General features: G+C 35.5%; 2 protein-coding genes across 6 annotated transcripts in view; one reads left to right on the top strand and one right to left on the bottom strand.

Moving 5' to 3' along the window:
• LOC127634150 (1-phosphatidylinositol 4,5-bisphosphate phosphodiesterase delta-1-like) overlaps positions 1 to 9,575 on the top strand; it is a 34,086-nt gene extending 24,511 nt beyond the window's left edge. For both annotated transcript variants that reach the window (XM_052113547.1, XM_052113546.1), the window contains exons 9-15: positions 1,881 to 2,030; positions 3,214 to 3,370; positions 3,640 to 3,756; positions 3,879 to 4,057; positions 4,712 to 4,847; positions 4,971 to 5,120; positions 8,051 to 9,575. In XM_052113547.1, the coding sequence (XP_051969507.1) occupies positions 1,881 to 2,030; positions 3,214 to 3,370; positions 3,640 to 3,756; positions 3,879 to 4,057; positions 4,712 to 4,847; positions 4,971 to 5,120; positions 8,051 to 8,139 (978 nt within the window). In that variant the 3' untranslated portion in view covers positions 8,140 to 9,575. The remainder of the gene's footprint in view (positions 1 to 1,880; positions 2,031 to 3,213; positions 3,371 to 3,639; positions 3,757 to 3,878; positions 4,058 to 4,711; positions 4,848 to 4,970; positions 5,121 to 8,050) is intronic.
• Positions 9,576 to 9,647: 72 nt separating this feature from the next.
• The window catches only part of LOC127634148 (villin-1-like), a 36,040-nt gene continuing 32,403 nt past the window's right edge, over positions 9,648 to 13,284 (bottom strand). For 2 of the 4 annotated variants that reach the window (XM_052113542.1, XM_052113545.1), the window contains one exon: positions 9,648 to 11,359. In XM_052113542.1, the coding sequence (XP_051969502.1) occupies positions 11,246 to 11,359 (114 nt within the window). In that variant the 3' untranslated portion in view covers positions 9,648 to 11,245. The remainder of the gene's footprint in view (positions 11,360 to 13,284) is intronic. The other 2 variants (XM_052113543.1, XM_052113544.1) reach the window with 1 other exon arrangement.

Raw genomic sequence — 13,284 nt, 5'->3', positions numbered from 1 at the left:
TTTACCATGACAACAACCCTAACATTTTTCCAAAGCCACTGCTGCATTCCTATGGATAAACAAGATAGTATGTCACCCAACCTCAACCCTATTTAAGCACCTGTGGGATGCAAGTCGAGCATGGCTCCCCATTAATCAGAGTACTCAAGGAGGTCATCCTCCAGGAGTGGAAGAGGATGTGTGAGGCAATCTGTCATGAACTTGTACACTTGATGTCAAGAAGGGTCAGAGCAGTATTTAAAAGTTATGGAGGACTTTCTAATTACTAAAATATTGTACACTATTTGAAGTAAACCATATATTTAGATTATGCTATTAAGTATATGTTAAACACATTTAAATGTTTTCATCTTCACATAAATTGTAATAATAATCATTTAGAAATAGAATTATATCTTTATGTTTAGAGGGGGTGTACTCATTTATGCTGTGTACTCTATGTATACATGCCATTAAATCAGTGGGTATGCTGTAATTAAAAGTTGGGCAAAAACGTCTGCCGTTTTCCAGTGGACTTTTTTAAATATAGGATCAAATGGCAGATTCGATTCATATCATGATTTAATGGAAAGACAAACTTAAGTCTACATTGCCAATGCATTATTAGACACTATACATACAGATTTAAAACAAACTGGATGCTGAAGTTTAATTTGCTGAAGTTTAAATCTCAAAACTATTATTTTCTCTGGCTGCTGTTGAGCTGTTAACACTGGTTCAGATGACAGTGAGTGAGTGTTTTCGGGCAACGCACAGAGATACCGCTGCTTGTCCACATCGCTCCCACACCTGGCTCCCCCTTGCGGGTGAAGTCTCCATTCTCCATACATTCTCTCATACGTACACGAGTCGAGCGTAATAAATAAGCGTGTGCTACTCCACACAATCAGTTTCTGTGCTAGGATGTGCAGTCGAGCGTGTACTCTCTGGAAATGTACATATGCCAATTTTAGCCACAGGAAGTGTTGAAAAATATTAGTGAAGTTTTAGGAAGTGAAAAAAATGGATACTGCATTAATTGCATACTTTTTTAGCGTGTTAAACCGTCGACTATTAATTGCCAAAATGAATGTGTTAAGTTCTTCATAACCCCTGTCCCTTTTGTGTTTGTTTATTCATTTTCTTTTGCCTCATAATTGGGTTTTGAGATAGTTTTGAATGAATGTAGTTTAAATAAAATATCAAATCTGAATAATGCTGTCTGCAACCATGCAATACTCTCAGCTCCATTTAACTAAATTGACCATAATTAATTCCATTCTGTAGATTCCCTCCTACAATAAACACAAAAACATCTGCAGACTCAGTGTGACTCCATTCATTCCATTGGTGTTTCTTGCTGTATCGTGTATGAAATTTAGGGCTAGATAAACTGGAAATTAGTTTCATAAAGCTTGATTTTACTGGGAGAAATCTCAGGCAGAAGCAAAAATATTTTTCCTGATGAATTCTGTTGTTGCTGCAGGGAAGCTCATTAAGTTTGTTACACTGATTCGAAACAATAAATTGTGAGTCTTTTTCACTCATTAATTTAAATATCTGGCACACAAGAGTTATTGTTTGTCAATCAGACTACGATGGTAATGCTACATGTTTGGATTTGCATGCAGCCAGCAATGACAATGCAACCAAAAGACATGGTATATTTATTGTTTACATATTACAGGTACTTTATTCAATTCAGAATTTACAACTTTTGCCGTGGCACTGTAGATTCAACACTGTACATTTTACAACATGTGACAATGTCTAATTTGGTTTGCAACAGCCAGTTCTATTTCCTTATTCTATGACATATATATGTAGTTATTTACAAAAAAGTATTCATCAAGAGTGAAAATGTGATACAAAATTTGTGTCATACATGTCTCTGTTCACAGGAATTGAAAGGTCGTTTCTTGATCAAGGGTAAGTGTTTGAAAAAACTTGATGCGGCATTCAACAACAACACTACAGAGGATGTGGACAGTGTTTCTGAGGAAGACGAGGCTGCTGAATTGAAAGAGAATGAACAGAAGGTCATGGGCAAGGTGTGTTTAAAATAACACAACAGTCATTCAACGGCCAACAACACAAAAACTGCGTACTAAACATCAGCATGTATGGAGTTGGCATGAGTTTACCATATAATTCTCACAATCAATACAGTGGAAGTCTTTAAAGACCCCACCTCAGTTGACATGTTACCTATTGAAAAGTAATATTGGAAGTTATAGCAGGACATATCAAGGTTGCATATCAATCAGTATTTTTGGTCTACACTTCCAGTAGAGAACGACTGTCAATTGTAAATGCTTATATCTGCTAAAAGATCATTTTGTAAACTTATACACTCATTGAGCACATTAATAGGAGCACCTGTAATCCTTACTTATTCATGCGATTATCTAATCATTCAATCATGTGGCAGCAGTACAGTGCATAAAATCACGCAGATACGGGTCAAGAGCTTCAGTTAATGTTCACATCAACCAACAGAATGGGAAAAAAATGTCATCTCAGTGATTTCAACAGTGGCATTATTGTTGGTGCCAGAATGGCTGGTTATATTTCTGTAACTGCTGATCTCCTAGAAATTTCACACACAACAGTCTCTAGATTTTACTCAGAATGGTGCCAAAAACAAAAAACATCCAGTGAGCGGCAGCTCTGCGGACAGAAATGCCTTGTTGATGAGAGAGGTTAACGGAGAATGACCAGACTGGTTTGAGCTGACAGAAAGGCTATGGTAACTCAGATAACCGCTCTGTACAGTTGTAGTAAGCAGAATAGAATTTCAGAATACACAACACATTGAAACTTGAGGCAGATGGGCTACAACAGCAGCAGACCACGTCAGGCACTTTATTAGGGCCATAATGTTGCTAATAAAGTGCTCAGTGAGTGTAGATGGCTTCAAAGCTTGTAAACATTGAGTACATTTTGATTTAGTAACAGACGGTAATAATGTCACACAAAGGAAAACCCATTCCTCAAAACACTTGCTGTGTAAGTAAGGCCTTTGAGTATATTTGCATACACAAAGCTAAGAGATAAGGTTGAGTTCAAATCAGCACGCTCAGCTGTCCCAAACATTCCCACAAAATTCTGATTCAAATCAGAAGTTTTGAATATAGTTTTGCACATTTGGCATCCCTTTGTAATTGTCTGTATGAAGTCAATTTATGTTGCGCATCATTGTAATTAAAGTATGTTTTTATTACATTGTAAAAGTCAAAAAAGATAAAGCTAGCCAAGGAGCTGTCAGATCTGGTCATCTACTGCAAAAGTGTCCATTTCAGTGGCTTTGAGCACTCAAGAGATAACCAGGCCTTTTATGAGATGGCTTCCTTTAAGGAGAGCAAAGCTATGAACCTGGCAGAAAACTCAGGTAATTCATTTTATTGGTTAGTTTTGTTTTGTTGCTGCTTTGTCTGTAGTGAAAAACAAGTTGTGCTGTTCAGGCTTTACCAATCCTGGTACAGAGTTCAGAATAAAGGGGCGGTCACTCTAGATTTTAAGTACTGTATGCCCAATAGATGTAATGATTATGAGCATACATGATTTTATATTTAGCTTGAAGGCATTAATTAAAAAATTGGCTTAATTTAGCTAAATATCCTCTAACGTTAAATTCTTTCTTTCTCTCCCATGGTGAAGGTATGGCATATATTCATCACAACATGGATAAGCTAAGTAGAATCTACCCAGCTGGATCTAGAACCGATTCGTCCAACTACAACCCTGTGCCATTGTGGAATGCTGGCTGCCAAATAGGTACAAAGTTTTTCAAACTAACACAATATAAGACTGAGACGGTTCAGAACCAATCTGTTTATGATCTACCCATGCCACCGTACACTACTTAATCTGTTTTTATCCATTATATTGGTCCACAGTGGCTCTAAACTTCCAGACTCACTGTAAGGAGATGGATCTAAACCAGGGCCGCTTCTTACCAAATGCCAGGTGTGGCTATGTACTGAAGCCAAAGTTCCAGAGAGACCCGGCCTCCCAATTTGACCCTAAAAACCTCAGTGTAGGCCCTTGGCTGCAAAGGAAGACTGTGCACATCATGGTGAGCATTACATATGACACAATACAGTACATGCAAGCCTAGGTTCTGTATGCCTATATTATAAGCTTCTAAAATTGCATCTTGAAGTGATAGTTTGCCCTAAAATTAAGATGCTGTCATCATTCACTCACCCTTATATTGTTCCAAATACAAAGGGAGATGTTAGGCCGTTGTAACAAATAGGGCGGGGCCGAGCGGCATCTGGGCAAAGTGATACAAGGAAGATAATTGGTGAATGAGGTCCACCTGTGTGGCCTCGCATTCCAGTGAGGGGCAGCGAAAGTATTTGAGGAGATGAGACAGAGGCAGAGGAAAGAGAGAGATGCACAACGTTGTCTTTCTGCATGTCAGTGTTATGCTGAAAAGCAATATGTGTTGGAGCTGCTGAAAAGCAGCTATGTTGTAATGTTTAATGTAGTGTCTTACATGTTTGTCAAGCCAGTCCCAGCTTCCACCTTGCCCATCTGGTGAACTTTGTTACAGTCATGTATTAGTCTCAGTCACCATTCACTTTCATTTTATCTTTTTTTCCATATAATGAAAGTGAATGGTGACTGATTCTGCCCAACATTTTATTTGTTTTTTCACAGAAGATTAAACCCCCATTAAATAACTGTCAAAAATAGTGGTCACTCACCTGTCACATCTTTGCAGATCATCTCAGCCCAGCAGCTGCCTAAACTCAATAAGGACAAGCCTAAGTCCATTGTGGACCCTCAAGTGCGGGTTGAGATCTGTGGTGTACCAGCTGATAATGACACCAAGCAAACACATCATATTGACAACAACGGCAAGTGACTAAAGGATTTTTATTTGTTCACTCTCAATTCATTTGCAAGGTATTTGAAAATAGTTTTTGACCCTATCTTCTGGAAATATGTCAATCAAATGTTTTGTTCCTCATTGTGGATAGGTTTCAATCCTAAGTGGAATACAAACTTTAAATTCATTGTTCATGTGCCAGAACTGGCTTTGGTACGGTTTTTGGTGGAGGATTTTGATGCTGCTTCCTTTAATGACTTTATTGGCCAATACACTGTACCCCTCACCAGCATGCAGAACGGTGAGTGAGTGAAAGCAAAAAGTGAGAAAAGTTCAATTTATTGGTCAACCAATATGGGTTTTGCAAATGCTCAATGGCAATATCTGGAGAGTACAGAGCCCCTTAGAGGACAGGGTGGGAAGTATTATTTTTTAAATACATAGTTTTGCTTCTGCTTGTAATAGTTCCCTTGCAATAGTTTGCGTTCCCTCGCAATAAGTTTTGTGTTCCCTCACAATAAATTTACCAAGATATTACTACAGTAACCATATCCTAACCTTAATATTTGTAGACATAAAAACCACAAGATTAACAATGTTTAATCTATAGTAAAACCATGATTACTATATGGCTACAGAATACTGTATTAAAACCATGGTTTCCACCAAAAAAACAGATAATAAAACATGGTTACTCTAGAACAGTCATGGTTACTACAGAATTACTATAGTAAAATCATGATTCTGCCAAAAACTATGATTATAGTTTACAATATTACTTTAGTAAAAACCATAGTTAAATTATGCTATTTGTAGTAAAAGTAAAAAAAAATATGGTACATTTATTGTGAGGGAATGCAACATTTATGGCAAGGGAATGCACAACTGATTGCGAGGAAATGCAAACTATTGCAAGGGAACGCAAAACTATTGCAAGGGAATGCAAAACTTAGTGTGAGGGAACACACAACTTGTTGCGAGCGCACGCAAAACTTATTGCAAGGGAACGCAAACTATTGTGAGAGAACTCAAAACGTATTGTGCAGAAATGCTAAACGTTTTGTGAGGGAATGCAAACTATTGCAAGGGCAGGCAAAGCTTAGTGCCAGGAAATGCAAATTATTGCAAGAGAACGCAAAAATTATTGCAAGGGAACTCAAAATATTGTGAGGGAACTCAAAACTTATTGAAAGAGAACTCAAAATATTGTGAGGGAACTCAAAACTTATTGAAAGAGAACTCAAAATATTGTGAGGGAACTCAAAACTTATTGAAAGAGAACTCAAAATATTGTGAGGGAACTCAAAACTTATTGAAAGAGAACTCAAAATATTGCGTGGGAACTCAAAACCTATTGAAAGAGAACTCAAAGTATTGCGAAGGAACTCAAAATATTGCGAGGGAACTCAAAACTTATTGAAATAGAACTCAAAATATTGTGAGGGAACTCAAAACTTATTGAAAGAGAACTCAAAATATTGCGAGGGAACTCAAAACTTATTGAAAGAGAACTCAAAATATTGCGAGGGAACTCAAAACTTATTGAAAGAGAACTCAAAATATTGTGAGGGAACTCAAAACCTATTGAAAGAGAACTCAAAGTATTGCGAGGGAACTCAAAATATTGCGAGGGAACGCAAAACTTATTGAAAGAGAACTCAAAATATTGCAAGGGAACGCAAAACTTATTGAAAGAGAACTCAAAATATTGCAAGGGAATGCAAAACTTATTGAAAGAGAACTCAAAATATTGCAAGGGAACTCAAAACTTATTGAAAGAGAACTCAAAATATTGCAAGGGAACTCAAAACTTATTGAAAGAGAACTCAAAATATTGCAAGGGAACTCAAAACTTATTGAAAGAGAACTCAAAATATTGCAAGGGAACTCAAAACTTATTGAAAGAGAACTCAAAATATTGCGAGGGAACTCAAAACTTATTGAAAGAGAGCTCAAAATATTGTGAGGGAACTCAAAACCTATTAAAAGAGAACTCAAAGTATTGAGGAACTCAAAACTTATTGAAAGAGAACTCAAAATATTGCAAGGAACTCAAAACTTATTGAAAGAGAACTCAAAATATTGCAAGGGAACTCAAAACTTATTGAAAGAGAACTCAAAATATTGCGAGGGAACTCAAAACTTATTGAAAGAGAGCTCAAAATATTGCAAGGGAACTCAAAACTTATTGAAAGAGAACTCAAAATATTGCAAGGGAACTCAAAACTTATTGAAAGGGAACTCAAAATATTGCTAGGGAACTCAAAACTTATTGAAAGAGAACTCAAAATATTGCGAGGGAACTCAAAACTTATTGAAAGAGAACTCAAAATATTGCGTGGGAACTCAAAACTTATTGAAAGAGAACTCAAAATATTGCGAGGGAACTCAAAACTTATTGAAAGAGAACTCAAAATATTGCGAGGGAACTCAAAACTTATTGAAAGAGAACTCAAAATATTGCGAGGGAACTCAAAACTTATTGCAAGAGAACTCAAAATATTGTGAGGGAACTCAAAACTTATTGAAAGAGAACTCAAAATATTGCAAGGTAATGCAAAACTTTTTGCGAGAGAACGCAAAAGTTTGTGCCAGGAAACGCAAACTATTGTGAGGAAACATAAAACATATTGCGAGAAAACACAAACTATTGCGAGGAAACATAAAACATATTGCGAGAAAACGCAAACTATTGCGAGGAAACATAAAACATATTACGAGAAAATGCAAACTATTGCGAGAGAAGGCAAAATGTATTGCAAGGGAACGCAAACTATTGTGAGGGAACGCGAATGCAAAACTTAGTGCCAGGAAACACAAACTATTGCAAGGGAACCCAAAATTATTGGGAGAAATCACAAACTATTGCAAGGGCAGGCAAAACTTATTGCAAGGGAATGCAAAATATTGTGAGGGAACGCAGAACTTATTGCGAGGGAGCACGAAACCATATCAGAAAATCCTTTCCCACACTGTCCTCTAAGGGGCACCGTAATTGGCTGCCGAAGGCCAATATAATGCAGATATAAATTATAACATATTTTAATGACATATGCACAAAAAATTGCTGAATAAATATTTATTTTACATAATATTTACTCATATTCAGCCAAAAACGTAAAAATAAAATAATAAATCAGTGATAAAACAGCCGTTCTCAGCTCTAATAAATGAAATGTCTTATATGTGACAGTTAATTTATTCATTTTTGTAACATTCCACTGTCTACAGGATACCGTCATGTACCTCTGCTCACAAAGAGTGGTGATGCCATTCCTTCAGCTGGACTGTTTGTACACATCATGGTTCTTGATGCTTAATATACTACAACATTCCCCTCATTCATCTCAATGCCAAAGTGTGAAGGTCACTGAACAAAATTCTCACCTGCTAACACATTCTAGCAAACATCTCTCCAAGATTTGGACTTGCTTTTCAGATGTGCCTTGCATAAATTCTTTTCCCATCATCGGGCCAAACAGTTATCATCACAAAACCGTACCGTTCCATGCCAGCTAGCGCAGTGACGGTTTCCTTTTCCACTGTGGTGTGGTGAAATGTGGAGAATGTACGCAACAGATCCGGCTGTTTGCAATAGTGTTAGAGGTAAACATTGGAGCGAGTGCGCTATGGAAGATAAGTGCATAATCCGTATATTATACTTCTTTTTTCCCTGGTTTTACTCTGCTAACAAACAGCAAAGACACAGAAATTCCACAAAAAAGGAAAGTAGAGAGAAAAAGGCAAGAGGTTTACCACCATTTGCTGAGAGATTGTTTTTGACACCGGACACATACATGCAGAAAGTGAAATGTTCCCAGACTAGCTAAAATGATATTTATTGACAAAAGTATTATATATAAAATAGTATATGAGGATATATTACTGTATTTTTAGTTTAAATGAGCTAGTAATCTCATTCCTTGATGTAAAATTTGTTTAGAAAATTAAATGTAGGCTACAGTACTAGTTAAAACCATCATAATAAAACCATGATGACACACTAAACGAGTCGCCACATACTAAAGCCGTTCCACCAGCATGGTTGAGAACGGTTGAGTACGGTTAGCTAGCCATGGCGAGAATTCCGGGCCAAAAATGGTTTATAATCTTGCCATGCTGAAACTTGCTCAAGTGGAAATGCTACTTTAATCGTTATGTGCTCAGAACAGTTCAGCCCGATGGTGGAAATGTAGCTATAAATTCATCCTCATGTAGTTACAAACACATAGGACTATCATATGACAAAAAAAATGTTAGGCCTGGAGACCTTTAGGCAACAGCCCCATATATTTTCACACAAGTCAATTGCCTTCTTTCTCAGAACTCCCCTTGCACGTTTGTTTATTCACTTTACCCCTTTAAATACTACTTTGAAAACATTTGAATAAATTCGATTTAAATAAATGGTCAAATTTGAATATAGTTGGCAAAGTTGACAATGCTTTCGGGCTACCAATAACAGAGAGTAGTACTTTCAGAATCAGATCCATATAACATATAACATATTAAACTCCACAATCACTGCAGAAAACATCAGAAATGTGTGCAGATTCAGTGCAGGTCAAGTTATTGCACAAAAAGTTGTAATGTGTTTGGTGAAGCTTTAGTGACTCTCCTGTCTAAATCAGTAGCACATTAATTGTGCAGTTTTTGGCAATTAACAATTTGGAAGCATTAAAGTTGTAAACAATTATTAAACATATTTATTTAGTGTTAAAGGTGGGACCTAACACTGTTTCCTTAAAACAAAATACATATATATATATATATATATATATATATATATATATATATATATATATATATATATATATACATATTACACTTGTGCCTTTTTTTCATTAATATCATTTAACAGTTTATATAACAGAGAATGTCTTAATGAATTGTGAGCTTGCCCAAACATTGCCTTCAAGCCTTAATTTTAGTTACAATTATATTTTATTTAAATGTACATATTTAAAGTGGAGATTTAATCTTAACACAAGCATTCCTGTGTTTAGTGTTGAATGTGTAAGATGTGTTGAATTGTAATCAGTTTGTTCACTACTGTGTGATAAATGTTAATGTGATTATATGTGTTAGTCCCCATCAGTGACTTTAAAATGACTTTATATGCATTATGAGAAGCTGCAAACTGTTTACAAACCTGACTCATGTAGGAAAATGCTTTATTTTTAATACTACTACCTGCTCTTTTTGTAAACCCAGGATACAATAAAACACTACTGTGCTATCCGGTTACCTTTTTTATTTTCTGTATGTTAGGCTCAATATGGATCAATATTTTCAGTCACCATCAGAAAGTGCCATTTCTTTTTCAGAGCAGTATGAGAATTGCACTACACATGTGTATATCATAGATTGAAAAGATAAATTAACTTACATATCTGTGCTTAATATTTGTGTTAAGGTATTTTATTTTATAGGTCTTTTGTATTCATTGTTGGTGTAAGGAATTGTTGCGGTTTATGAATTCTCTTCTCTAGAAATATTTCTATAATCCTTAATTTATTTAATGTGCCTTAGGATGGAAAGTTGTTACACCATGTTACTTAACATGTGATAGTACGCCATAATAAAGTCTGTTATATTAAGTCCTGTTCTTACATTTTCATAAGAAGAAAGAAAATGTTTTTCTGAAAACTCAAAAATTATGTGACACTCTTTTGTTCGTGAAAACGAAATAAAACATCTCAGAACAATTTATAAGCATTGTGTTTTATTAGTATACTAAACAGGAGTTAAATATGTTTTAATCAATTTGACAGAATTGATCATTTCTGTGTTTTAAAAACATAGTATGGCCCAAATGTCTGAGACTACTGGGAGTCTGGAAATCTGGGATTTAAAATTTAATTTAAACCTGGAAATAATAAGAAAGTTTAAAGATTTTGAACATTTTAAAACAAAGAAATTTATGACAAAATAAATTATATGCAAATTTGCTCTACATCAGATCTTCTAATTTCCATTGAAGTACACAAGATTCTCTTTGCAACTCTCTCAAATCATGCTGAGGTAACATGGATCATCGGGTTTTGCACAAACTCGTGGAATCCATGCCATCTCGCTCAGCAACAGTAAATTGTTATGCTAATAATATCATTTGTAATAAAAAAAAAAGCAAAATAGAGGCATTTTCGTTAGAGGAGTGTTGTCAAAAGTTTTGTCCCAAAGGGTATATATTTTAACATGAAGACATTTACAAAGCATTTCTATTAGGGCATAATTTTATTTAAATGTTAGCTTTTAAAGTTTGTAGAAATTTCTTTGATGAATAAATGAATCTATTACAGTGCAAAGCCTATGCCAATCAAGACTTCACTGATACTGTTAGTGACAGTCTCTCACACAACTTGTAGAATACATAAATCGGGTTTGAAGATCAGATTTTGTCAGCTCAGTGCAGTAAAACCACTCTCAAAATAGTCCAGCCTTCTTTTTAAGGTCGTTCTGACGCCATTTAGGCAGTCGTTGGAAATCGGCCCGGGTGCAGCCAAGAAGATTCTCAAATTCAGTGTCATTCAAACAGTCCTAAAATAAAAGACAGTGTGGGCAGAAAATAGTTTAATCAAGTAGAGACAACCTATATGGTAATCATATTTATTTATTTATTTCTATCCCCTTTTCTCCCAATTTGGAATGCCCAATTCGCACTACTTAGTAGGTCCTGGTGGTGGTGCTGTTACTCACCTCAATCCGGGTGGTGGAGGACAAGTTTCAGTTGCCTCTATTTCTGAGACCATCAATCTGCACATTTTATCACGTGGCTTGTTGTGCACGACTATGAATATGAAGGCTCATTCTACTCTCCGCCATCCATGCACAACTTACCATGCGCCCCATTGAGAGCGAGAACCACTAATCGGGACCACAAGGATGTTACCCCATGTGACTCTACCCTCCCTAGCAACTGGGCCAATTTGGTTGCTTAGGAGACCTGGCTGAAGTCACTCAGCATGCCCTGGATTCAAACTCACGACTCCAGGGGTGGTAGTCAGTGTCAATAATCGCTGATCTAACCAGACCCTCCATATGATAATGTTAGAAAATATATTTTGTAAACACGATGAGCTTTGTACAATAGGGACTGAACTTAAATCAGGTCAATAGTTTGTCACATGCTATTGCTGCATCTGAATATCCATACTTCTCTAATAAATAGTATGCCAAAAACAGTATGCCAATGGTCACAGTATTCATGAAGCAGTAAGTGAGATATACCCGGATGATCTACTATTTTCAGCGAGATATTTAAATGCGAATCGACTGGAAATTTTACAATCTCATAATCCCTTGGGAGCTGAGGGATGTCGCTGGATTTAAAGGAATGTCAGCAGTGGATGCCTCTTCTCAACTGTAAGTCCTATATATACCGAGATTGAATGATGCTTGTTTAACAAAACCAAAGCAAGTAGCCTAGTTTTAGCAGTTGTTGTTGTTATTATGTCATATATTCAGATCACGAGATGATGCCAATGTCCCCAGATGAAATATGTCTGAAATCTATGCGTACTACTCGCAAGCATACCTAAAAGAACATACTGTTTTGCCGGCAGATAAGTGCACCCTGCATCAAATACAGTACATATTGTGACAGTATGCAGTTTTGGGTGCAGTTCAGGTTTCTTCCATTCTTTAAATATCAACATGTCATGTCCTTTCATTCACTCTATAGTAAACTGTTAATACTAAAAATAGCAAAAAATACAATTCTTAATAAGTATTTTGCCTTGTTTTCCATAAATTGTGTAAGATGACAAGACTTGATTACAAATATATATTGAATTACAGTCAAAAAGTTTGCAGTTTGTTCCTTGTAAATTACATAGTGAATGTTCAAATCTAACAAAGTTTTGTGGTAACATTTTACAATGAAGTCCCATTCATTAATGTATTCTGTATCACGAACTAACATTGAACAATACGTTTTTTACAGCGTTCTTTCTTAACGTTAGTTAATACAAATAACATTTTCATTGTTAGTTCATGTTAGTCATAGCGTTAACTAATGTTAACATATACATCTTTGGATTTTAAAAATGTATTACTATGTTGAAATTAACATTAACTAAGATTAATAGTTAGTTATAACTATTATAAATAGTTTGTTAATTTATGCTAACTAGTATTAACTAATGTTAACAAATGTAACCTTATTGTAAAGTGTTACCAGTTTAGTTATGCTTCAAACGAAAAACTATTTGCCAATTAGAAAAATAAACCAAAACCAATATACAGCTCTGGAAAAAATTAAGAGGCCACTCCAAATGTTCAGTTTCTCTGGATTTACTGTTTATAGGTATGTGTTTGAATAAAATGAACATTTTTGTTTTATTCTATAAAGTACTGACAACATTTCTCCCAAATTCCAAATAAAAATATTGTCATTTAGAGCATTTATTTTCAGAAAATGACAACTGAGTGTTTTCAGACCTCAAATAATGCAAAGAAAACAA

This window comes from Xyrauchen texanus, chromosome 41, assembly GCF_025860055.1.
Source record: "Xyrauchen texanus isolate HMW12.3.18 chromosome 41, RBS_HiC_50CHRs, whole genome shotgun sequence".
Classification (NCBI taxonomy): Eukaryota; Metazoa; Chordata; class Actinopteri; order Cypriniformes; family Catostomidae; genus Xyrauchen; species Xyrauchen texanus.
This window is presented reverse-complemented; position numbering and strand designations above follow the sequence as displayed.